Here is a 24,781-nt window from a genome sequence, read left to right as displayed (position 1 = left end):
CGTTAGGATTGGATTAAACGTCATGTCGAACGATATCTTTTAGCGAGCTACAAGATGATCGATGGAAATCGTTGTTGGTATAACAAACTAATGACCGATTTCAATTATAGTTAAGAAATGCTGGAGAAACAACCTCGTCAGGGCTTCGCTACGACGCTATCACGTTGAAGGCACGTGATACCGAAGATTAAAAAATAGAAAAGGTGTTTTTTTTGGGTTATAGCTTGATGGACGCGGAGATCGGTTAATTTCTCGGAGATCGCAAACCCGCCCCACGGTCTCTCCTTGAGCGCGGGAACTCATCCGAGTTCGCCAAAATCTCCCGCCGTGCTCTCCTCCTCGAACCCTAGCTGTTGTTGGTCCGAATATCAGTTGGCTGGAGTTCGATCTGCAACGATCGGTTCCGGAAATCTGATGGGCAAATCCGTGGAAGAAGCAATGCTGAGGGAGATCGAGGGCACGCCGTCGCCCTCCGAGGCGAAGCGGCGGCGGAGATGCGTCCAGTCCAAGCTTTGTTGGGGTCGACCCAGGGGAGATGGTGGAGAGGCGGCCGCGACGGATGTGGTGGAGGCGGGGGAGAGCGAGCGGGAAGACACCGAGGGGGAGAACACGGGGAAGCGGGAGAGGAAGAGGAAACCCAAGGCAAAAACTCCCAAGAAGGTGATTTCTTGCAGATCGGTCTTTTTGTTTGGGGTTAGGTTTAAATATCTGACCGTTTCTAGGTTTCTTTTGTTGTTTTCTGTTTCTTGTATCCTCAAATTTCTGTCCCTTTTCTTTTTCTATTGGAGTTTGGTGGCAAGCCGGATTTCGAGTTCCCTTTAATTTCCAGTCATGAGAACAAGCCAAGATTCAGTTCAATGTGTTGCCAATCTTTTTTTCAATGATTCTCTCAAGAAGAAACATTGAATCTTTACCTTTTTGCATCCCTGCTTTCAATCTTTATAGAGCCGACAATTTTTCTTCTGAATTCAAGATTTTTTTTACATGCATATTGTCTAATCTCTTTAAAACTTCCCTTGCAGTCTCCAATTACCAGAAGGACACCAAGAACGGGAAACAAAAGTTCGTTGGTATCACCTGGTAAATTTACATATAGGCATCGTCAAATATGTTGCTGCCCCCAGGAAGTAGATGATTGGAGATGCATCATATTATTAAATAAAAGCAATATTTTCATGTACTGTAGAGTGACCCAACAAACTATTTAATGCATAAGATGGCTTGCACATGTGACATATTAATATATATATTTATAAGCTATTCTTTAACTGTTACAGTAACTTCTCTCTAATGAGTCTTAAACAGTATCATTATTGAATATGCTTATGTATAAAGCATATAAAATTTCTCATTAGCTTTTGTACGAAAAAATGATGAAGTTTAATACCACGTATTAATTGTTCTGATAAAAATTCTTTAATCATTTTTTAATGTGAAACTGAATGCAGACTTGGTTAATTTCTGTTTTTGAAGCATTGGTTCCTGTCATTTAGGTTGAGGTCTCACTAGTATCAATGTTATTATTAAAAACAGGGGGTATCTAATGGACTGTCATGACTCCTGTTTTTCTTGTGATCAAGAACCCTAGAGGCCATTCTAAATTCACTCGTGTTGTGTTAATATTTGAGGCACCATTAAGTTTCATTCTTGGCATGGCAAACTTAGTGGCCTCTCTCACCCTTCAAATAGTATGCATGTCCAAAGAATGGAAATTAAAATAGCCCATGATAACAACATGAAGAAAAATAATTCAGAAAGGTTGCACTCAAATAAATTAAAAAGAAAAAATGCAGAGAGCATGAGCAATAAAAAAAGGATTCATAATCAGTGTATAATTCTAAAATTATAGAGTATGGTGGAATGACGTGAAATGATCAATATTGCTCCCATTCATACATATTTCTTGTGTCTAATAAATGCAGATATGATAACCCAAACACGCTAGATTCTCATGTAGATGAGTTTTGTAATGTAATGAGGATGGTTAAAGAATGTCATATCTACTATGTATCATATTGAGGATTGTTAAAGAATAGAATAGAATTTGAGATCTACATGCCCTGACTTGGTCAGAAGAAGAACTGTGCAAAATATTACTGTCATAAATATTGGATTCTTGGACAATTCTTCAAATTTTAGTGCAATTGTAAGGCAAGGGGTTCTATGATTAACCATAGAGAATGTGCATGAAATTGTTAATGGTGCATCACTGACTGAATACATTATCCTCGGTCAGTGAACAAATTAGATGATTCTGACCAAATACATTATCCTCGCTTGGTAACTATATAATGCTTACCCTTTGAGCCTGTTACTCTCTTTGTGAAGTTGAAATTTCCAGGAATTTGAGTGCTCATGCCTAATAGTATAATTTTTGCTTAGAAGTTCAGAATTTCCTCATGTATTTCCTTTAAACATGACTAAAGAAAGTCTTGTTTTCTTGTATTTCGCACTTCTTTGGAAAATATAAATTGACCTAATTTTCAGTTTTAACAATGGGTAAAAGATTCTGGATGCTGCTAATGCATTTTATGCATATTCATACATGCCCCTATATCTTGCTTGTAAAAGTGTTATTTAGGACATTCAGCAAAATAGAGGAAGTGAACTCTTTTCCTTATTTTTTGTTTAGATTCTATAATGAGGATTGATTCCTTGGAGCATTTTTGAAGGTAATAAGAGTGGCAAAAGTTTGAAGAATTGTCAGAGTAGTGATGCTAGTAAATCTGATGCCACAAAGGATCTAGATGGCCCATTCAGCCCAAAGTGTAATCTTCACTTAGAGGCAAAGCTAGCAGCCGAGGTACTTAGTATTTTCACTCTTTTGTTTGCTGGTAATTCCCTAAATTATTGTTGGTGTTCCAGGAATTTTATTTACCTTAGTTACATGCAGCTTCATGGAATGTTTCTTCTGCACCTTTCTTTTACAGTCGAAGAATTTCACTATGTACTGGTCATTGCTTATTCTCATTATCTATAAATAATTTAAGAATGAATGACAATAAATTAACTCATATATAATCTCTAAACTATGTTGTTCTTTACATTACACAGTTACAGTATCACAAATTTGTAAGTAATGTGTCTGACATTAATAGAACTGATGAAACACAGATTCCTGACCAGTTCGTTCAACATTATTGAAAGCTCAAGAATTTTAGTGTCATATCCTGTCTATTAATACTGCATACATGGTGTAGTCTGCATTCTTTTAATACTGCATACATGGTGTAGTCTGCATTCTTGCATGATGTAAGATCTTATAGGTTGAAGATGTATGTATTCCAAAATTTGCACTAACATGTAATGGAAACATTTGATTCATATCATGGTTTAAAGCAAGGTATGCAATATCGTACTGTATCGGTGTTTCGAGATTGGCTCGGTACGGTATGGTACCGGTGTATCGAGTGATACACCAGGGCGTACCGAGCGGTACACCAGGGCGTATCGAGCGGTACACCTTGGTGTACCGAACAATTTTATATATTTTCTTCATTACTATAGTACTGTAGTACTGTAGCACTACTACAGTGTAATTCTGTAGCATTGTAGCGGTACCGGACAGTCTGCGTATCGGTATGCCGTCGGACCGGTACGTACCGCCCGTACCGGGCGGTACCATTCTGTCACGGACTTAGCTGGTTTTGCCTAAGTCGTGCGGCACCCTTGCGTGTCCGTCCGCAAAGGTCAGCCTCCCCGAAGTCTCCCATTGTCCCTTAGGACCAATAAAAGAGAGAACGAGTTAGAGAGAACGCCTCAATCGGGATCCACAAGCAAACATCTCCGAAAAACACTTCATAGACAATGCAAATTACAAACAGACTTTACAAGCTTTGAACAGTTGCACAACAAAGGGTAAAATGGTCCATTACAGATCGAGAATCTCTCGCACGTGTCCACATGACACAACCTTTATTTACAAGCCTAAAGAGGCCACCAACCCAACTAAAATGGGACTATTAAGCCTTCGGTCGCCCTTCTACATGCTGTACAAGGCATGAACATGCCAAAAGACACGGACATACATAAGCATTACATCAAACATCTTGTTTAGAAGTTTGTCCGTGACATTCTCCCCCACTTATTCCTTCGACAACCTCGTTGAAGCCTTTGTCGACACTGCAACTCTTTGCCTTTGCTGAGTCTTCAATCTTCTGCTCCAGCTACAATGCGCCTCTTGGCTCCCAACTGCTCTCCGCTGCTGTTTTTGAGTAGTCGAACCTTTGATCCGCCATGCTGCTTCAACTCACCAATGACTCTGACTCTGGTGTGGGGTTGGCTGAGTTGTGTTGATCCTTGTTGATTCCTGCGGATCCCCCAGATGAAGGAAAAGACCATCCTTACTGCGCCAATCTCTCAAATTCCTCATGTTGCTTGAACTGGGTGGATGCTTGTTGGAGCTTTAACGAGCATCGTCTCGCAAACTTATGAAGTTTTTGGTCATTCCTCCACAAAATTTGCTCATTGACTCTTCTTTCACTTAGTTGTCACATCCAAGTAGGTTCGCATCACTTCCGCTTTCGATTGGCATTTCGTTGGGAAATGAAGCGGACAATCTACTCTCAGTAGCACTAATCACCGTTGGTGAGGATTTGACAACTATTGTCTTCCATTATCTTCGAAGGGTCTTTGAACTTGTGCAGAGCTCCTCTGCTGGATAGATAAGAGAATTGGGGTACTCGGCTTCGCCCATTCTCTTAAGAGTTGAGAAGGCAAAGGTTACTTGACTTCGCCCGCCTCCTCGAGGTTGTACTCCATGCATCGAGCTGGTTACTAGCCTTCGCCTGCTCTTTGCTCACGCTTCTGAAGCACTTGAAGTGTTTGCACTCCTTGCGTTGAGTTAGTTACTGTGATTCACCTTCTCAATGCCATCGAACTTCTGGAATGCAGGAAGTTTTCACCCCAACTTGGAGTAATTCTCTCATAGGTTTGGTTGCCTCTGGGATTGTACCGTCTTCTCCATCAACCCTGCCGCCTACTCCACTGAGTAGCAAAGGTACAGCACCGCGTACTGCTTGCTTCGTTCCTTGGTTATGCACTCTTGCATGACCCGAAGTCCTTCACTTTCGGCTATCTTGATGAGAAGTTCATTGACACCGGTCTTACGAAGTTCTTCGGCCTCTGCCCTTCAGCCTTGTCTCAGTATTTGGAGATTGCCTTTGCATTCTCCACCTCCTCGGCCCCTTTCACGACCAAGCGCTCTCCCTCCATGAGAGCAAGGGATCAATGACTTTCACGGAAGTCCCGCCTCTGCGGTACCATGACGCTGCCATGCCCATGGCCCTACTATCCGTCGCCTTGCATCTGCATCCCTTTTCTTCACAATCAGTAGATATGCTTCTGTGACACTCCTCCGAGTCCACCTCCATTCTAACTGATGCTTGATTTTGGGTAGCTAAGTCCCTCTGGACTCGTCGTTGCTTCCTCGCCCCTTTCGACCCCCTGCTTCAACACCTCAGTGTTCTCCAAGCAGCTCTCCTTTGGTCGATGGAAAGACAGATTGCAACTCCCATGCATGGCCTCTGCCATCGCATTATAGGGTTTACATCGATTTTGTTCTCCTTAGCTTCCTTGGCAGCAACGTTCGCTTACTCGACCTTGTCCTCTAACTTGTCGGGCTCCCTTAAGCGAATATGAGCTCTAGAGCAGTCCAACTCTCCAGCTGCTTCGATCATACCTCTGCATGATCAAGTCCCTCCCATGGAACTCACTGGTACTTGCATTCGAACTTTTCCCTTGGTGGAACACAGCTCTCATATGCTGATGACCAAGGCTTTCATCCGATGCAAAATTCGATGCACTCACGGAAGACCTGCCTCTGCGGTACCATGGCCTTCACTCCTTGAATCCATAGCCCTTCTTGCCGTCGTGTTGTTCACCGAAGTGGAGCTTCCAGTAGCTCCCGATCATACCTCCATATGATCTAGTCCCTCACGGGACTATGTCGTGTGTATCGCATTGCCACGAACTGTTCCACCACGATCCGCTGCACCATGTCGCTTCCTGGTGACATCTCCATTGCATTTTGATCTTTGTGGAATAAACTCGAATTGTGAACCCTCCATGTGTGGCCTCTGCCAATACATCGGAGGGTCTCTTCCACCTTCGATTTTGTTCGCTCCTTTGGCAATCGACCTTCATCCACCCACTCTTGGGTCACACCTAGATGAAGCATCTCTCTAGGATAGTCCGTCGCCTAATAGCTCCCGAAGTCCACCGACTTCACTGTAATTTGTGCACCATTGTCTAGATCCTGGGCCTCTGCCCCTACCAGCACAATCTCCGCTGCGCACCGCTTCTTTCATGACAACTTGAATGGCAACACTGTGGCATATTCTTTAAGAGTACCCACCTCTGAGTCCTCTTGCCCCGTGCTAAGGCCTTCTGAACCCAATTTCGCCTCCGCAAATTGAATTGCCTTAGTTCCTCCATCAAATGCTTCTCCGAGATAAGGTGCATGTGCCCAGAAGCTCCTTTCGTCTTTGGCACAATGCAAGATGAGTTCACTCCGTTATAATGAAGAACCCATGGAACAATATGATTCTACTCTTGCCTTTGCAAGAGTTCATGTCCTTGACCTCTGTCTAAGGGAAGCACTGTGCCTCCGCTCCATGTTCCAACTTCTATGTTGGCTCCCTTCATACGGCTTGGGTACTTCGCCAAGTTACACCCAAGTTGCTCCGCTCCTCGTTTTTGCATTGAGTCGATGGTGGCCCTCGCGCCCACCATTCCACGGGTCAGCCCTCCCTTGAGTCCGATCTCCACATCGACTCCAAGTGTGCCTTCATTTAAGTTGCTTTGGGTCGCTCCCCCACTTGATCTCGCAATGCATCCACCAATGCATTCTCTCAAGCGAGATCATGCGACGACTCCTCGTCGCTTGCTCAGTCCATTGAGCTTCGTGAAGTCGTTGTTTGTTGAGGTACTCCTCCTCAACATGTGAGGTCCGTCCCACATGATTCTCCCTCTGGAGAGCCGGGACTTATCCCTCCTGGATAACTGTCCCATTGGAGCAACATCTCTCTTTGTTTCGGAGACCACCATCCCCTTGGACTACTCCGATCTACTGAACAAACTGTGCATTGTTCTGCCTCCTGCAAACGCACTTGCTAGATTGCGACTCCACGTCAATACAACCCCCGCTGCACCACTCAAGGCCTAGCAACATGCTGAACTCGTTGCACACTTCAGCCTTCTATGGACGTATCCTTCACATGCCGAAGAGAAAGATTCAATGCTCCATGGCGCCGAGTTTCGGTCGCCTTGGGATGGCCGCGAACATTCCATCGTCCGCATACAAGCCCATGCATGAGTACCGAATTCTTTGAGTTAGCAATTCCCCTCACCTCTGTGAGCTTTGCATAACTCTGTCGATCGCTGAGCAACTCATTCCACCTTGCATGGTCTCATCCTTTACCAAGCGCCTTGCTTGTCTTGAGCACCATCAAGTATAGTTGTCAACGTTGAGCCGTAGATCAAACTCAGCCATCCCAACCTTTGTGTGCTTCGCATTCTTCCAAGCTTGCCTGTTCTCGTGGTGCCTCTTGCGCGAAGGGTTGGCCATTCCTCTGAATGCCAATGTCAGATGCTCGCTCCTCCGAGCGACTCCTTTTCCCAACATCTCTATGCCCGTTTTCCCCCAAACGGTCGCGTGTGTGCTGACTGCCCTCAACGCAGCCCCGCTAGGTCCCCCACGTTTGCATGCTAAGTGTTTCTATGAGTGCTTGTCCCGCTCTGATACCATCTGTCACGGACTTAGCTGGTTTTGCCTAAGTCGTGCGGCACCCTTGCGTGTCCGTCCGCAAATGTCAGCCTCTCCGAAGTCTCCCATTGTCCCTTAGGACCAATAAAAGAGAGAACGGGTTAGAGAGAACGCCTCAATCGAGATCCACAAGTAAACATCTCCGAAAAACACTTCATAGACAATGCAAATTACAAACAGACTTTACAAGCTCTGAACAGTTGCACAACAAAGGGTAAAATGATCCATTACAGATCGAGAATCTCTCGCACGTGTCCACATGACACAACCTTTATTTACAAGCCTAAAGAGGCCACCAACCCAACTAAAATGAGACTATTAAGCCTTCGGCCGCTTCTCTACATGCTGTACAAGGCATGAACATGCCAAAAGACACGGACATACATAAGCATTACATCAAACATCTTGTTTAGAAGTTTGTCCGTGACAATTCGGTACTGCATACCATGGTTTAAAGTACCTGTCAGGCTGACATGGGCCAACTAATTTTTTACTGGTCCAACCAAGCACTAGTAATGGATCATGCAGGTTGATACTCCTTGATATACCATTTTTTATTATTTTATTCAGTAAGACTAGGTGGTACAAGTTGGTATACTGCTCAGTATCTTGGTACCATGTTTGCCTGATAAGTTGCCAAAAAGGATATTGGATTGATTTTCAAAATCTTCCCTTACATTTCCAGAGCAGATAATACTCTCACGTGCTCCCCATAATTGTCAACAATTTGTTTCCAGAGACTCTATGGTTCAGAAATTCCAAATTGATTCAATCATAATTCACCGTCAACATTTCCATGTTTTCCAAGTAGAAAATTTCCTGTGTACTTTCATGTGCAATTGTTCTCTTCTTGTATCTTTGTGTGTTTTCCTTTTGTCTAGGCAATGCAATCTTTATTCTAGAATGATCATACTGTATTTCTACCTTTTATGCATAATCATACATTGACATTTTTGCCTTTATGAAAAAGGTTTACATGGCTCCTGTAGAGAGCCATTTAGAATTTTAAAAGTTAAAGAGAGGTTTGGTTCTCAAGGAGGTTGGGGTCCTATAAAAAGTGTAAACATGATGTTCTTTTTCCTGCTGGAGTCACATGACCGTGGGGTTTTACAGTTCAGTTCTTTTTTTTCTGTATCTGTATGTCTTTCCAATCCTCTATTTTAAATAGTAGCTGTTATACCTATCCAGCAGATGAGTATTATTAACAATATAACTAGGCTTCACCTTTTTGAAAAAGTTTTCAATTATAATTTTTTTAACCCCATGTAATTTAGGTTGCTCTGTCAGATTGACTGAGAACAAACTATTGTTTCTATTGACAGGAAAACATGCACTTATCCGCAGGAAAGCAGATGCACCCATTATTCACTTCTAGAAAAGAAGTCAAGATGTTGCAAGAGGTCCAAGATACTAAGAAGTTGGAGGACAGGCAATTGCCTTGGTATACGTGGGGCGAAGTTATTTCTTATGCACCTGTTCATATACTTGGTACTCAGGTGCATAGTTATGTTGGTTTCTACTTTCTGACTTTCTGTAAAGGTTATCAGCATATGATGTTCCTAAATATGACTGTTTCAGTAGTATATCTTGCTCTTTTTTCGGTTTTAGGTTGATGACGTTTCATTGGATTGGGGTAATTGGAACTTTATGGGGCAAACCCTTGACTATGGTGGTCGTGCTTTGGAAGATTCTTTAGTGGTTTGTGGGGGCTTAGTTAAGCCTTTAAGGCTAGATACTTCTTTTCTTGAGGAGATGCACATGAATCAAACATCAAACACAGAAGAAAAGAGCTCCACAATAACCACATTTGTAGTATCTGATGGGCAATATGAAAAGCAGCAGCTATTGCCCTACCTAGAGGTATTTCATTGCTGACTGTTACATGCTCAAAACTAATCATGTATGTGTTTGTAAGGTCCTCACTGTTGTTTTTGTTCTTTTGGCACCATTCTTCTGACTGTATATGTATTTCCAGTACCATCTAAATAGCAACTTTCCTTTGTTATCAAGATGTGGTAGTTATGTAGAAAATTCAGAGAGCAGGCATCAGGATGAACTTCATAAAGAAAGGTAAGAAATATGGAATTTCTCTTTTTTTTGTGCTGATCTTATAGGCACTATGTCAATTTTTGGAAAATCTCTATCTGTAGCCTTTTGTTTGTTGAACTTTTAATCTTGGCTTCCCCGGAAATTGTTTCTGAATTTTTTAGGTTGTTGTCATACTATAGACGTTCTGAGTATTGCCCTGAATGTAGCCTCTGGACAGCCAAGTACCTGCCAGAAAATGCCTCAGAGGTGAGATTCAAGTTTGCTCTCTCCTTGTGCTGCTCTTGGAATACAGAAAGCTAACAATTTTGAATTTTGATCAGAGCAAGGACAGACACACTAGCCTGCATTAGTATGGATAATTGGCACTTGTGCCTTACCAAATATGCTTGATTTTTCATTCTGCTTGGTTTGTGCTAGTCAGCAGATATGCTACCAAAAAGAAAATCCTGCTGCTATCACATAAAATTTATTTTATCATTGATCAACATCTCAGATATGAGAGGCTAACTTTATCAGGTTGGTTCTGCAGGTCTGTGGAAATTTTCAATCAGTTAGACAGCTTAGTGAATGGCTCAAGTCTTGGCATGACAAAGGTCAAAAAAGTGGCAAGAAATGTAGCTCTAGGGAGCATTATACAGTTGAAGATGATGAAATCTTCTCTGAGACTGAATTTGATATGGATGACCGAGAAGATGATTTCAAACTTAGCAATGTGCTTTTGATTACCGGGCCAGTTGGGGTGCGTATTGACCTGCAAATAATTAGTATCTGTTTTTTTGTGTCTTTGTTCTTGATAGATTTGATAATGGTTGTGTTTCTAGAACTTTCTGTTAACTAATCATCTGGGATCTGATTTTCTCTAATTTTCTTGATAATATCATGTCTCAGAAAACTTAAGTGGGTGGGATTTTGCTTTAGATTACCATGGTTTAAAAACTTGGTCTGGTGCCAATATGGTTGACCGCTGCTGGGCCAAATATGGTTCTGGTATGAACTGATGTACCAATACTCAGTATGTGTCAATACCGCCCAGAGCAGAGAGAGAGAGAGAGAGAAAGAGAAATAGGAGAGAAGATGGGGGAGGTGGAGATGATGGTGGAGAGGGAACCAACAGAGAAGGCGGAGGTGGTGAAGGACAAGGCGGCTGAGAAGTGAAGGAGATGCAATGCATATTAAAGGAGGTGATGGTGGTGACATGAGGAGAGGATGGCGGTGGTGATGAGAGGAGGCAGATGCGGAGGTGAAGGCTGCTGTTGGTTCAGCAGATGCAGCTGCAGTTGTGGTGGAGGTTAAATTTGCAGCTTTGTCTGTAGTTGCAGCAGAGAGAGAGATAGAGGGGAGGAGTAATCTCTGCAAACAACTGTTGCTGTTTATAGTTTTCTAGAAGTTGTAAACTTTCCAAAGGCTCTATAAAAGCAGGTTTACAACTTTGAGAACCTTGTCAATTTACGGCCAAAAATGATTTACAGAAACTTAAGAGAGAAAAAAAAACCGGGTATGTACTTACCATCCAGTGCATCTTATTTTGAACTGGACCAAACAAAATTGCCCAATCCATGTGTCAGTCCCCTGCCGGACCAATAAATACTGTGGTGTACCTCATGGATTTTAAAACTTAATGCCTAGTTCTTTCTGTCATTTGTTAAGGTGCCACAGTAGATATGCACATTCTGGTACCAGATTGGGAAGAGTTAAACTTGCTCTATTACATGTATCCTACTTGTTTTTCACATTGCTTTAAGCTGTTAACTAGAAACAGCTTATTTATGTTTGGTACGTGTTACTTCAAACCAAGGTATGCAATTTCGAATAATACCGCCCGGTACGGGCGGTATGTACCGGTCCGTCAGCTTACTGGTACACGGACCGCCCGTTATCGAACGGAACTATATATATATATATATATATATATATATATATATATATATATATATATATATATATATATATATATATATATAAATATATATAAATATTTTATAAAAAGCGACGTCGCGTCGCCTATATATATATATATATATATATATATATATATATATATATAAACGAGGCGACGTCGCCCCGCGTGGGAGAAGGAAAAGGCGACGTCGCTGAGGCGATGCGAAGTAGGCTTATATATATATATATATATATATATATATATATATATATATATATATATATATATATCGAGCGGTATATCGCTCGGTATACAGTTTCATACCATACCGAGCGAACGTCGAAACTTCGGTACGGTACGAAATTGCATACCTTGCTTCAAACATATTTGCGAGTCAATGGTTACTGCAGATAAATGGTCATCTATTTGTATTTGTTGTTTCCAATAGTAGAAAACAGTGATTTAAAAAGCGCTAGGCGCCAAAAGGCGCCAAGGTCCACAAACGCCCGAGGCGCTAGGCGCTCGCCCGAGCGAAGTGAGGCGCTAAAATATAAAAATATATAATATAATTAATAATTTTAAATAAATAAAAATTAACAACATTAAAATCAAAATAATATATTATTAATCTATTAACAGAAAATTAATCATTTCAAAATTCAATAAACTTAATATTAAGAGTATACTGAGCCTGATGGAGAAACGAGGAAGCAGCGGCGAGCGGCGGCGGCGGCAGCAGCAACGACGAGCGGCGGCAGCGGCAGCAGCAGCAACGGCGAGCGACGGCAGCAGCAGCAGCGGCAGCGGGAAAGGGAAAGGGAGCGGAAGGCGCGAGCAGCGGGAGGCCTCGAGGGAGGCGCGAGCAGCGGGAAGGCTCGCGGGAGGGCTCACAGGAGGCGAGAGGGCTCGAGGGAGGCGCGAGCAGCGGGAGGGCTCGAGGGAGGCGCGAGCAGCGGGAAGGCTCGCGGGAGGGCTCGCAGGAGACACTAGAACCGGGTGGGCTCGCGGGAGGCGCGAGCAGCGGGAGGGCTCGCAGGAGGCGCGAGCAGCGAGAGGGCTCGCGAGAGGCGTGAGCAGCGACAGCGGCGAGCAGCGGCAGCGAGCGACGAGATCGCGATCGAGATCGAGAGCGGCAGCGGCAGCAGGTTAGTGTTGGGTTAGGGTTAGGGTTAGGGTTAGGGTTGGGGTTATATCGGTTTAGTTGGTTCGATTGAACCAACTAACAACCGAACCAGGGCCGAACCAGACCTAAAATTCTGGTTCGGTCGCCTTGGTTTACCCAGGCGCTCGCCCGAAGCGCCCAGCGCCTGGGCTCGGGCGAGCGCCTAGGCGGCGCCTGTTTGAAGCGCGCCGCCTGGGACATTAGCGAGGCGCTCGGGCCTCGCCTTGCCTCGCCTCGCCTCGCCCGAGCGCCTAGGCGAGCGCCCGAGCGCCTTTTGCAATCACTGGTAGAAACCTTGCTAGGACAAACTAAAACAAAATTTTCTTTATGATTCTATCTACAAATTTTTACTAGAAACACTCTCCAGATAAATATCATGTGTAAACTTTGATATGATGGTTGATATATCACCCATAATATGGTTTGCTTTATGAAGTAAAATCTCATTGTTTGATTGTTTTCATTATCTTTGGTACTAATGTACTTAGTTTTTTTATGATTTTTATTGATAATCCCTGCTCATCATGCACATATGCTAGACAGTGGACTTTTCATTTGACCTGCTTCAAGATATACTGACCATGCTGGGAATTTTATGTTGATGTATCTTACACTCTAGAACTTTGTATGACTTAGCCTTATATATAGCAATAGAAAATTGATCTTCTAATTGAAAAGTTATCATATACTTGGAATAAGAACCAAAGAAAATTAGAAAAAAATGAAATCATAAATCATATCTCCCCCATTTTCTATAATTGCAAGTGGCGGTGACTTACTGTTCCTTTTATCATGTGATCATCTCACCCACATCTAGTGACTAAGATGAATGAGTTGAACTAAATTGCCACTTAGACAAGTTGTTCATCTGTGGTCTTTGCAGAGTGGAAAATCTGCTGCCATATATGCCTGTGCAAAAGAGCAAGGCTTTATAATAATTGAGGTACTCTTGATTTCTTTTGCCTTGTGTTAAAATACTTGTTTTGCATACAATTGTTTCATTAAAGAATGTTAGAAATAGAATATCATTCAACCTTTGCCATATGTAAGCTGGTGAGAAAAAATAAATTTGACAATCTTAAATTTTAGTTTTGTTTACAATTTTCTTTATGTACATTTTCTAATGTTGGTTAAAAGTAACCTGAACACTGATTGATGTAGAACACAAAGCAAGAGAGCAAGTGAGGAGTGAGATTAGAGAGGAGTGTAAGAGACTAGAAGAGTAGAGAAATGCAAGTTTTTTCATTCAAATTTGAAGTGTTTGATCCATTGACAAGCTCCACTATTTATAGGAGTTTAGGAGCCTTCGTACAATTAATGCAGGCAATGATTTCCAAGAGTAAACTCATAGGGAACTTGTATGCCCTTAAGAAATAAAAAATATAACTTCAATGAGACCTAAACAACTTTAAGACAATTTATTACCGCTGAGAAGAAAAAGAGTATACTTAATACAAAAATAGAGTCCTAAGGTTAGTACCTAGAAAGGGCAAAAGATTCTTTAATTTTGCACACAATTCTTAGAGTTTCTAAGCCAACTTGTAACACCACGATTAGTCTTACATTAAAGATGGGCAAGATTAAGATTGACTTATAAGGGTTTGATGAGTGTATTATTATCAACTTCAACTTAAGTATTTTGATCAATGGTTTAGGTTAAACGAAGTTGATGAGCTAGTTAGCTTATCAGGCTTGGGTCGTGACATTTGATATCAGAGCCGACTTAGTACTGGAGCATAGTAAGGGACTTGAGTAAGAAAGGGGTTATCCGTGGATGGAGTTAGAGGACTCATCACGGAGTGGAACCACCACTAGGCTACGCTTCATATGCACCATGTTATGGTTTAATCTGGACTATGCTGGGCCTTGACGAGGATGTCAAGCTCTTGAGTGGGGGAAAATTGTAACACCTTGATTAGTCTCACATTAGAAGTGGGCAATATTAAGATTAGCATATAAGGGTTTTGATGAGTGTACTACAAAAAATTCAGTTTAAGCATTTTGACCAGTAGTTTGAACCAAACAAAGTTGATAGGCCAGTTAGCCCATCAGGCTCGAGTCGTGACATTTAATATCAGAGCTGACCTAGTATTTGATCATGGTAAGGGGGCTTAAGTAGGAAAGAGCTACTCGTGGATTGAGTCAAAGGATTCATCACGATTTGGAGCCATCATTAGGCTATGTTTTACATGCACTATACTAGGGTTTGATCTGGGCTATATTGGGTCTTGACAATGACATCAAGCCCTGAGTGGGGGAAATCATAACACCTTGATTAGTTTCACATTAAAAATAGGTAAGGTTAAGATTAGCTTATAAGGGTCTAATAAGTGTATTATTATTAATTTCAGTTTAAGCATTTTGATCAGTGGTTTAGGTCAAACAAAAATGATAAGTCAGTTATCCCATCAGGCTTGGGTTGTGACAACTAATTAATGACTTTTTTTATTGATTTCTTTACTTAGAATAAATCATTAAATCCTTTAAAACTAGATGATTTCTCCATCTTTATCTCTAATTGGAAAAGAATTTGACCTTAGAGAGTGATTTGCAAGATCTTGGTCCAATAATCTAGCGCAAAGTCACGAAGTTCCTTCAAAATAATCTGACAACGGAAGCTAGACGATTACACTACTTGACAAGAAAGTGTTGAGTGATTCTATTAGTAGACGTAATAAGACAATAATCAAGAATAGCCTCTACATTATCTTGTGTCGTGAGAGAGTCGGTGCTTTGGGAGGATTATCATATGCAAGAACATTGGTAGACGGAGGCGGCTCAAAAGTACCATGATATGGAATTGAATCCTTCATAATAAAAGCTAAACTTATATTTAAATCGAAAGGTATATCGAGCATGCATGTATTAGATTCTAGTTTTTGGATGATGAGGAAAGGACCAACGGATCAGGCTTGCAACTTCTTGAATGAGATTTTAGGGAATCTCTTAGGGCAAATGTGAACCAAGACATAATCATCAATTTGAAACTCTTAACTTCTATGATGTTCATTAACAACAAGTTTGTAACTTTCATTACTTATGACAATTTTATGTTGAATCTTAGTATGTAAATCATGAATATGTTGAACGAAGGAGTGGGCTAGTTCTGCGGCAAGTGGAAGGGGTGTATAAGCCAGGATTGTGTTTGTGAGTTTTGACAATTTGATAGGTGCGACATTGTGACACTATTTGAGCAACATATCGCTTTAAGGGAGGCTAGTAAAATCTATCCTTACTAATACAACAGTCTTGTCTTGGCCTAAGTGACCTGCTAATTCGCTCGCGTGCATTTCCCAAACAAGGAGGTCTCGAAGGGAGGATTTGGGAACATAATCTAGTGGATCGAAAAAGGTAACCATCCTTAATAATAAAGTTGATATGTTTATGAAGGTTTCCATCTTAGACTTCTTGGTAGATCTGAGTGAAGTCTGGACATTGGATATTCTCTTCTTTTAATCGTTCGAATCCTATGACCTTGACACTCATGGTAGATAGGATTGTAGAAACTTGACTAAGGGCATCAGTAGCTTTGTTTTGAGTGCTAAAACAATGTTTAATTACAAAAGAGTTTCATTGAGAAATTTAACCCACTTGGCATATCAGACATTTAACATCTTTTGAGTATTTGAGTACCTTATAGCTTGGTGGTTAGACAACAAGACAAACTCTTGTGGTTAGACAACAAGACATTGCACAATTGTATAGAATTCTTTGTCATAGGTTGTATAATATTGTTTTGCATCGTTGAGTTTCTCGTTGAAAAAGGTGATAGGTTGACTCTCTTGACTTAGAATTCTTTCTATGCCTATATTAAGGTGATAGGCATCACAATTGACCTCAAAGGGTTTACTAAGTGTGCCTAAGAACAGGAGCGATGGTCATTCTCATTTTGATGTTAACAAAGGCCTTGGTAGTAGCCAGGGTCTAAGAAAACTCACCATTCTTTAGACAATCAATGATAGGTGCCATAATGGAACTGAACCCTCTAATGAGCTTCCTATAGAAGGAGACTAATCTATGGAAACTTTGAACCTCAGAAAGGGTTTTAGGTCTAGGACACTCTAAATGATGTAGTTCTTTTTTGGATCAGTGATAATACCTTGGGCAGCAATGATGAAGTTGAGGAATATGGCATGTGTTTGCATGAACGAACACTTTTTCAGATTGACATAGAGCTTAGCACCTTGAAGGGTAGTAAGAACTCGTCAAAGATGTTCTAAATGAGTCTCTTTGGTCTTACTAAAGATCAATATGTTGTTAAATTAAACTATAACAAATTTGTTTATGTAGGGTTGTAAAACTTAGTTCATAAAGCACATGAAAGTGCTTGGGGCATTGGATAGACCAAAGGGCATGACTAGCCAATCGAATAGGCCATCTTGAATCTTGAATGTTGTTTTCCATTCGTCTTTAGGTCTAATACAAATCTGGTGGTATTCGCTTCTTAGGTCAATTTTGGAAAATCAACTAGATCCGACAAAAAGGTCTAGTATATCCTTAAGTCGAGAAATCGGGAAACGATATTTGATTGTTATCTTATTAATCGCTCGGCTATCAACACACATCCTTAAAGACTTATCTTTCTTTGGGTTTAACAAGGCAGGAACAACACAAGTACTGAGGTTGTGTCGCACAAATCCTTTAGCCAAAAGTTCTCCAACGTGCTTATTTAACTTAGCTCTTTCCTTAAGATTCATCTTGTAACGTGGGAGATTTGGGAGTTGTGGTCCTAGGACAAGGTCAATAGTATGTTGGATATCTCTTAAGGGTGACAGTTCACTAGTTAATTCTGAAGGTATAATATTAGAAAATTCATCTAACAAGGTCTTAACATCAGGAGTTAGGTCAGGAGTATTACAGGGGCTCGAAATTTCTCTAGCAATAATAGTCACACAAAATTTGTTTATACTCTATTTTAAAAAATTTAAGGTCCAATAAGTGTTGGGGGTTGTGGATGGGACTTGGGGCTTTTATATTTGTCCTTTTTCGATGGTTTCATTGGTCACAATATGATGTTTTACCTTTGTATTGTACGATATGTGTTTTCTCGCTTATGATTGGTAACATCGAGGTCATACAATCGAGGTCATACAATCAAGGTCAACCTATAAGAATGTGGGCAATGCCCTTTGGTAGAACGTTAGAATAAACCTCATCTTGGTAATAATATATTTTCATTTTTGATTGGTACCAGGAACCTCTTAGTTGCATGTAAAGTGGTTTTGTCAACTCAGGTTATCTTGAATGGTGTCGAATGTGATTATACCATAAGGTTTAGTCTCTTGATAGTAGATTTTGAGATTATGTTCGTAGTGCTACCCCCATCTATAACCAACTTGCAATTTCTCTTCTTGGTTCAAATAAAAGTTTGAAAGATACTTGTCCTCTTCTATTCATTGGAATCACTAGTAGTAGAGAGAATGATGCAAACAACATTGACATGAGCATCTTCAATTTTTTCTTCACTTGAGTAGGTTTCGGGTTCAACTACTTGGTCTACTTTCTCGATTTGATCCTCTAGTTCTTATTTTAAAGTAAGGCTATGTTGAGGACAACAAGAGACAATGTACCTTTATTATGGTAGTAGTGACATTGGATTGAAGATAAACTAGTTTGAGAATCAGTGACCAAACGAGTTAAACGATTCATGGGTGGGCTAGGACTTTTGCTAGTAGTGGTATTTTTTTGCTTGACAAAGCCACTACTTGGGGGTAGATTTGGAAATAGTTCTATTGTTGCGAGATTGAGAAGATGCTCAATGAGTCAGATAAAGTTTGAGGTACTTCTCAATCTCAAGGGCTCATCGGGAAGCTTCCTCTATGGTGTTAGGGAAACTAAGAGAGATTTCTCGTTGGATGTCAGGCCTTAACCTATTAACAAATCTTCAGACAGTGATGATTTGGTTCTCCTCCATTTCATACCCAAGTAAAAGTTCCTCAAATTGAGCCAAACACTTTGCCACACTAGAATTCAACTTAAAAGGTTTAACAATTGTTCAATCAGTTAGCTTTGAAGTTAGGGACAATCACCCTAAAGTCCAAGTCCATGCGCAAGGGATTGGCATGGGAGGTGCAAGGATCCATGAGTGGTGGCATTGTTTATTGAAGCTTTTGCTGCTAGTTGGGACTCACTGAGGTACAAGGCAGGTTTTTGATGAGCTCTAACACCAAACTGATGTCGAATGGAAAGAGCGAAGTAGAAAGGAAGTAAGAGCAAGAGAGCAAGAGAGGAGTGAAATTGGAGAGGAGAGTAAGAGACTGGAAGAGTAGAGAAAATGCAAGTGTTTTCATTCAAATCTGAAGTGTTTCATCCATTGACGAGCCCTAATTTATAAGGGTTTAGGAGCCTTTGTACGATCATTATAGGTAATGATTCCTAAGAGTAACCTCCTAGGAAACTTGTATGCCTTCAATTTTCAACACAACCCTTAGAGTTTCTAGGCCAACTAATTAATTATTTTTTTTGTTGATTCCTTTGCCTAGAATAAATCCTTCTTAAATCCTTTATAAAGCTAGATGGTTCTCCATCACTGATATGTTTCACATTTGAACGTTAGCATTAAGTAAAAGTTCTCAAATATGTCCAGTATTGCTTTCTGTGCATTATAGTAGTGATATAAAAGAATTTCGATTCACCGTATCTAATGGTTACTGAAGTCATCTTAGGCATCTGATAAATCTATTGTGTGTCAGGGGAAAATAGCACAGCAGGTAGAGGCATAAGACTATTCATGTCATGTTCACCTGTTTGTGTATTGTATTTGCTGTTCTGTCCAGGGTGTGGACACAGAGCAAGCACTGGGTTTTCTTTTGGTAGTTCTCTGGCATTTGACTTCACACATGCACACTTCTATCCCATGACTGCCATGGTCCTATTGTATGGACTATGGACCCTTAATTTTTGCTTAGGAACTTTTTTGTGAGTTGAAGTCATTGTGCTTTTCCTATTTTCTTTCAGACTGGATTTCAGTATCAACCTCACTTGCACTGTAACATGGGCCAACAGAAAAGCAAATGAGAGAACTATGAAATCAGCGACCATGGCACTCCATTTCCTGCTCATTATATCTCTTCTGTTTGGAGCTCCAATTCTTTCTTTCACATAATTGTTCTCTGTTGGCTGATCTTTTTTATAGGTTTTTACAATAGCATATCGAGTCATGTTTTCTCATGCATTCGCTCATACAACATTGGGATTCTGAACTAGGACTGAGAAACCATATCTGATACGTTGGAGAAAACCTTGACAAGTTCAAATTTGTGTTAAAGATTAGTTGCTTGTCACGTGTAGGGTATTGCCTGCTATCTCAGTTCATATTGGTATTAAATTTTCATCTATTTGAAGACAAAATCTCGGGACCTTTTGGATCAAAAAGGAAAAGGATATTAGAGGAGACACTATACTTCGAAGGTGCCTTGAGCTACACTGGATATCCTCTCTCTTTGTAAGGAAGACTGGAGCTTCTTCTATGCTGCAACTATTTGGCATTCCAATTGCTTCAAAATTTGGATTTTCTGTGTGGCATGAACATGATAATAAGACTTTTGTTGGTGGTGTTGATCATACGGCATAATTTGCAATACTGTTCAGTATAGTACAAGCAGTGTTTACTGGTCGAGCAGCCTATCGGTATGTGGACTAAGGTAAATTGGATGGTTCGGTCAATACAGGGGCCTGTACCATCTGGTATGATCAGTATAAGGTCTGTGCTCCCTGGTACAGGATGATATTTTTTACCATATATTAGGTAGTCTCTTTTTTTCCTGTTTTCTTTTAGGCTTTTTTTCGAAACTCAGTACATGGAGGTGTATTTATTCTCGGTACACCGGTATGTAACATTTTGAGTCCTAACCGTGTACAATATCAGTACATGAAATTGCAAACCTTGATACAACATTTATATTTCAGTGTGATGCCTGGCCCTTGAGTTTGTTTCGTTATCTAAAAAGTCTGTTCAATGGTAGCATATAAATCTAGTTACTTCTTTTTGAATAATTCCCTTTAATAATTTTATGTTGTTAACTCTTGCTTTCTATATGTATACTGAGAAATGCTTGTGATCAACATTCTTTTGCATACTGGAAATGGTAAAAGTATAGCATGGACCATGGGATATTAAGTTCAAGAGCCAAAATTGAAACTTTATGCACTAGAATGGTTGAAACCCATTTCTGTCTTTTGTGATACAAGATAATCCTCTCTTAAGAGTAATGATGCAGTAATAGTTTCTATTTGTTTTCTTTGCCTGGAATTGGAGCAAGTCAATTTCAGATGGAAAATGCCAAATAACTAACATGCTTAAGACTTGTATATAGATCTCACAATCTTGATCATTAGTTACTTTTATCATTTTACTCTAGATCAAAAGTCACTGATGCCTAGTTGCTTTTTGTTTCTGTTTTGTGCTTACAACCTCTAATTCTTTAACAGGCTAATGCATCTGAATTGAGAAATGGTGCAAATATAAAGCGCAAATTTCAAGAGGCAATGGGATCACATAGATACAACAGATGGTTTATTTAAACTTTCATAGCATGCCTTTTTTGCTTCTCATTTGCTACCTTATTTGTTTTGTGCTTAAGCCATGCGGTCTTCCTTGATCATTTGTTCCATCTAGTTAAATTTGGCTTTAGTTAACTTTTATAGCATCCCTTTATATGTTTGCATGTTTTTTTTCTTATTGTACACATTTTCTGAAGTTTTTCTGAAATGTTTCTATATCACTAGGGTAATTGATTGGTCTAGTTTGTTGATAACTAAAATTAAACAAGTTACTCCGAATTTAAAGCATTAGTTGGTGCTAGAACCCTTGGTTTGTATGATTTTGCAGTCATGGCAAGAAGTTTTTTGATCATGCCTAACTCTCACTTATTTAACTTGGCTATTGACTTTAAAATTTGATGTCTGAATCATTGATTTAAAAAGCGCTAGGCGCCAAAAGGCGCTAAGGTCCAAAAACGCCTGAGGCGCTCGCCCAAGCGCTCGCTCGAGCGAAGCAAGGCGCTAAAAATATATAATATAATTAATAAATATAATTATTTAAAATTTTAAATAAAAATATGTTATTAAATTAAGAAAATCTAAGATACAAAATCATAATGTCACATTAACAAAAAGTTTCAAAATTCAAAATAATAAAATTTTATATCAAAATCATTCATCATAATCAATATTATTGTCATTTTCACATAAATAATCTTCATTGAATTCGTCCTCTTCCTCTTGTCCTTCGACTCCTTCATCAAAATATGTTTCATTCTTTATGGCTTCAACAATAGCAGGAGCCGAGCTTGATGCTTTTGCACTCATTTTTCTCTTTGTCATATGTCTTATATATGTTTGTATTTCTCCAGCACCTGAAGTTCTTGCCACATCTTCCCATGTCAATCTATCATCTTCAAACACAAGCTCGTCTTCGGTATCTTGCAAGTTAGTACCTATTTCTCTCACCAATCACTCATTTGAATCATCAATATCTTGCAATGAGATTGGATCAATTCTATTTTGTAAATCATAACGAGCCTTCAAAGCTTGATTATATTTTATGTAAACAAGATCATACAATCGTTGATGTTCCAATCGATTTCTTCTCTTTGAGTGAATCTGTCATGTCATATAATTTAAAAATATATTAATACATCTATCTAAATAAATAAATAAATTAAAACAAAAATATTTAGTGATCCTTACATGCTCAAAGACACTCCAGTTTCGCTCACAACCCGAAACACTACATATCAAACTAAGTACTTTGATAGTAAATTGCTATAAGTTCGGGGTAGAATTTCCAAATAGACTCCACCATTTAGCTGCAAAATTTATGTTATTAGTAATAACATATTAACATAATATATATGAAATTAATTTTATTAAATTATTAATACTTGGAGACTTAGTTGTCCTGGATCGAACGACCATTGGAATTCCAAAAGGACCTTCAGCATTTTTATATAAAGATAATTCATGAATAATCTTATCTTGAACCTCAAGGTTGGGAACTAATCTTGCAATGCATTGATATAACCTATCCAAAACTTTTGCATCAAACCCAATATATTTAATCTTATAAAAGAATTCAGGGTTCAAATAATATCCTGCTGCATGTAAGGGACGATGAAGTTGACAATTCCATCTTTCGTCAATGATTGTAAAAATTTTCTCATATTTTTTTTTATTTTCATTAAAAGATCTTTTAATCGTCTTCTTTGCTCTATTCATAGCCTCATAAATATATCTCATTGTAGGTTTATTTTCATTATCCACCAATCGAAGGACTCGAACAAGAGGGCCTATTACCTTTAATATATAAACTACATGATTCCAAAAGGATGACATTAAGATGATATCAGCAGCCCTCTTGCCTTTTGCTTCTTTTGCCCATTTGCTTGTCACTCATTTCTCAGAGGTAAACATGTTTCTCAGATTATGTTTTTGACGATGCACACTCTGTAATGTCGATGAAGTAGCAAATCGGGTGACACCATATCTCACTAATTCTTTGTTCCCTGTAAATTATCTAATCATATTCAAAGCCCCAATATGATTATAAAGAAATCCAACAACAAAAATTGCCCTTTCTAATCCTTTTTTGATGTCTAAGATCTTTCCAATATCCTCCAACATTAAATCAATACAATGTGTTGCACATGGAGTCCAATATAAGTGTTGTCTTTTTGTTTCAAGCAATTTACCTGAGACAAAGGATAACAAAAATGATAAGACTTAAGAGTTTAACACATTTAATTGAAGATAAAATAATTAACAAATTCAAAAGATGAATATTACCACCTAATACATAGTTGCTTCTATTGTCGGTTATGATTTGAACGACATTTTGTTCTCCAATTTCTTCTATGAAGTTGTCAAGTAAATCAGATATCTTGTCTCCAGATTTTACAAAAGATTAAGCATCTATTGACTTCACAAACATAGTCCATAAATAACAATTAATCATAAAATTAATTATACTCCTGCGCCTCCTGTCAGTCTAAACATCTGACATATGCTGCCCATGATTCGACCCTTTGGTAAGTCATTTATATAATTCGACTCTTTTTGCAACAATGGAACTTGCATCTCATAATAACTTGGAGGTTTTATTCCTGCACTATATCTTCCAATAGCTTCAATCATATTCTTAAAACTGTCTAAACGAGTTGTACTAAGGGGAAGACCAACCTGATAGAAGAAGCGAGCAATGTGCTGAATTGTTTTTCCTTTTATTTCTTTATCACAAGCATCACCTATATTTGTTTGTCTAAATTTTTAGCCTCTTACTTGCCCTTGTTTTTGGGATCCTTGAAACATATATAGATCCATCGGTTCTTTTTTACCCTTCTTAGTACTCATAACTTTTTTTCTTTTTTTGTCGTATACTTTTTTCCCACTTGGGTTAACACTCATAGAATAATCTTCTTCTTCATCCCTGAGATGTTTAACATTGTCTTCTGGTCAATTCCCGTAAGATTCATTCTTTTATGTCTTTTTCTCATTCATATAACTCAGCAACTCTTCTTTTACCTCAGGTGGACACTTTTTGCAAGCTGCTGCATTCTTAAAATTTCCTACTAGATGTAGTTTTGCACGAAAAATACCACCTCTAGTAGTCTTATCGTAGAATATGCAAGTCACTGCATTAGGATCTTTCGGATCCTTCAGATAATTATACTTCTATGCAGGATCTTTTTTTGATGCCATTGGAGACTCTATTAAGTTGTTCTGTACACTTGCCATTTATCTTGAAACCTAACAATAATTTTAAATAAATAAAAATTAATAGTATTAAAATCAAAATAATATATTATTAATCTAATAAATACAAATACTATTATTAGTATACTGTTAACTATATACTGTTAATAGTATACAGAAGGAGAATAAGGAAGAGGAGTGTAAGGGGGTGCTGATTGAGAAAAGAGGAAGCAGC

General features: G+C 39.4%; 1 protein-coding gene across 3 annotated transcripts in view; it reads left to right on the top strand.

Annotated features, from left to right (window-relative positions):
• The first annotated feature begins 225 nt into the window (after positions 1-225).
• The window catches only part of LOC135586734 (uncharacterized), a 38,841-nt gene continuing 14,285 nt past the window's right edge, over positions 226-24,781 (top strand). The window contains exons 1-10 of one of the 3 annotated variants that reach the window (XM_065152553.1): positions 226-660; positions 1,023-1,080; positions 2,673-2,803; positions 9,088-9,261; positions 9,374-9,625; positions 9,741-9,835; positions 9,976-10,060; positions 10,344-10,553; positions 13,739-13,798; positions 21,286-21,368. In XM_065152553.1, coding sequence (XP_065008625.1) covers positions 415-660; positions 1,023-1,080; positions 2,673-2,803; positions 9,088-9,261; positions 9,374-9,625; positions 9,741-9,835; positions 9,976-10,060; positions 10,344-10,553; positions 13,739-13,798; positions 21,286-21,368 — 1,394 coding nt within the window. In that variant the 5' untranslated portion in view covers positions 226-414. Of the gene's footprint in view, positions 661-1,022; positions 1,081-2,632; positions 2,804-9,087; positions 9,262-9,373; positions 9,626-9,740; positions 9,836-9,975; positions 10,061-10,343; positions 10,554-13,738; positions 13,799-21,285; positions 21,369-24,781 lie in introns of all 3 variants that reach the window. The other 2 variants (XM_065152556.1, XM_065152555.1) reach the window with 2 other exon arrangements.

This window comes from Musa acuminata, chromosome BXJ3-5, assembly GCF_036884655.1.
Source record: "Musa acuminata AAA Group cultivar baxijiao chromosome BXJ3-5, Cavendish_Baxijiao_AAA, whole genome shotgun sequence".
Taxonomy (NCBI): domain Eukaryota; kingdom Viridiplantae; phylum Streptophyta; class Magnoliopsida; order Zingiberales; family Musaceae; genus Musa; species Musa acuminata.
Note: the sequence above shows the minus strand (reverse complement) of the source record. Positions and strands in the feature narration are given on the sequence as shown.